The sequence below is a fragment of the Spinacia oleracea genome, chromosome 2 (genome assembly GCF_020520425.1).
Source record: "Spinacia oleracea cultivar Varoflay chromosome 2, BTI_SOV_V1, whole genome shotgun sequence".
NCBI classification, from domain to species: domain Eukaryota; kingdom Viridiplantae; phylum Streptophyta; class Magnoliopsida; order Caryophyllales; family Amaranthaceae; genus Spinacia; species Spinacia oleracea.
Window position 1 is genome coordinate 71,257,447 of NC_079488.1, and position 1,629 is coordinate 71,259,075.

Sequence of the window (1,629 nt, forward strand, 5' to 3'; positions counted from 1 at the left end):
TCCTATCCTTACCGGCTATAACTAGGTTTGTGATCGTCATAAAAGGGGTCGTTATTGATGGAAAATTCTGACATTATCCCGTTGTAAAAGACATTTGTGACGGTTGTTTCCGTCTTTATTAGGTTGTTTGACCCGTCATTATTAGATTGTCTTTAATGATACAAATTTTTGTAGTGTTATATGTAACACTTTCTTTTAGCATTTCTTTCTTATGTTAGAATATTAATTTCTTTGAAAAAACAAAAAAAGTAGTACGGACAAGTAATGAATCGAACTTTTAGTTGTTTTCACCAACTATTCAAAGAACAATTTTTATATGAAAGGGATAATCTTATAAAAATCGATTAAAAAATGAAGGATAAAGGCAACTTTTTCCAATGTCAAGATTACACATAATCCAATCCATATAAGAAATGACGACAATGAAATCATAACAGTCACTTGCATAGTTGCATGCCAATTGAAAACACAAAATAAAGAACACTTCCACACGCCCTTTCCCTTCTATATAAAGGATCCTAAATTCCCACAATGAAAGACAACATACAAACTACAAACTTACACAACTACAACCTACACTCATTTTCAACACATTCAAGCATGGACCTTACGAAAATTCTCATTATCTTCCCTCTCCTTGTTTCATTCACGTCCGCCACCAGTGTCATTGATTTTTGTGTGGCAGACTTCAACTTTCCTGTTACACCTGCAGGATATCCTTGTAGGAATCCTGCTAGCCTCACAGCGGATGACTTTGTTTATTCAGGCTTGGGTGTCGTTGGTAACACAACAGTCGACCATTTCAATTTTCATGGGGCAATAGCAACCGACCTTACTTTCCCTGCCTTGAACGGTCTAGGCCTTTCATTGGCACGGTTAGATATAGGAGTGGGTGGAGCTGTTCCGATCCACTCACACAGAGTGTCGGAAGTTATCTTGATGATTGAAGGAACGATAATTGCTGGGTTTATAGACTCAAATAACACCGCCTACTATAAAACGTTGAATAAGGGAGATGTTATGATCTTCCCACATACTTTACTTCACTTCCAAGTTAACGTGGGAGATGCTCCTGCTCTTGCATTCGTTAGCTTAAACAGCGCGAATCCTGGTTTCCAATTTACTACCACTTCTATAGGAGCAAATGACCTACCAATTGAAATAATTCAAAGGATCACTTTGTTTGATGCTGCACAGGTGCAGAAGTTGAAGGGACTCTTTGGTGGCACTAATTAAAAATATATTTCTATTTTAATATCACTTCATCTTGTATACCTTTCTATGCCGTACTACGTAGCATGCAATAATTTATAGTAATGTATGTTGTATTATTGTATAATTGAATAACACGTACGATTTTTGTGATAATCGTACTACTTGTATTTGTACCTCGTCAATATATAAAATGAATCGTTATATTTTGTAATATGAATATTATCTCCTTTACTTAATTTTCTACTCTAGTCGATTATTTACAATTCATGTGTCAAAATAACAATCCGTGGACTATGAACCGTGGTGCACATAGAGCATGGTGCACCAAAAGAACATATGTGCATAAGCAAACACTACTACAAAAATAGGCTAATGAACCATTGCTAGGGCACCGCATAAGTCACTTATTAGGTT

General features: G+C 36.0%; 1 protein-coding gene across 1 annotated transcript; it reads left to right on the top strand.

Annotated features, from left to right (window-relative positions):
• The first annotated feature begins 559 nt into the window (after positions 1–559).
• Positions 560–1,387, top strand: LOC110796252 (auxin-binding protein ABP19b-like). The gene has a single exon (XM_022001303.2). The coding sequence runs from the start codon at positions 601–603 to the stop codon at positions 1,234–1,236; it is 636 nt and encodes a 211-aa protein (XP_021856995.1). The 5' UTR covers positions 560–600; the 3' UTR covers positions 1,237–1,387.
• The last annotated feature ends 242 nt before the right edge of the window (positions 1,388–1,629 follow it).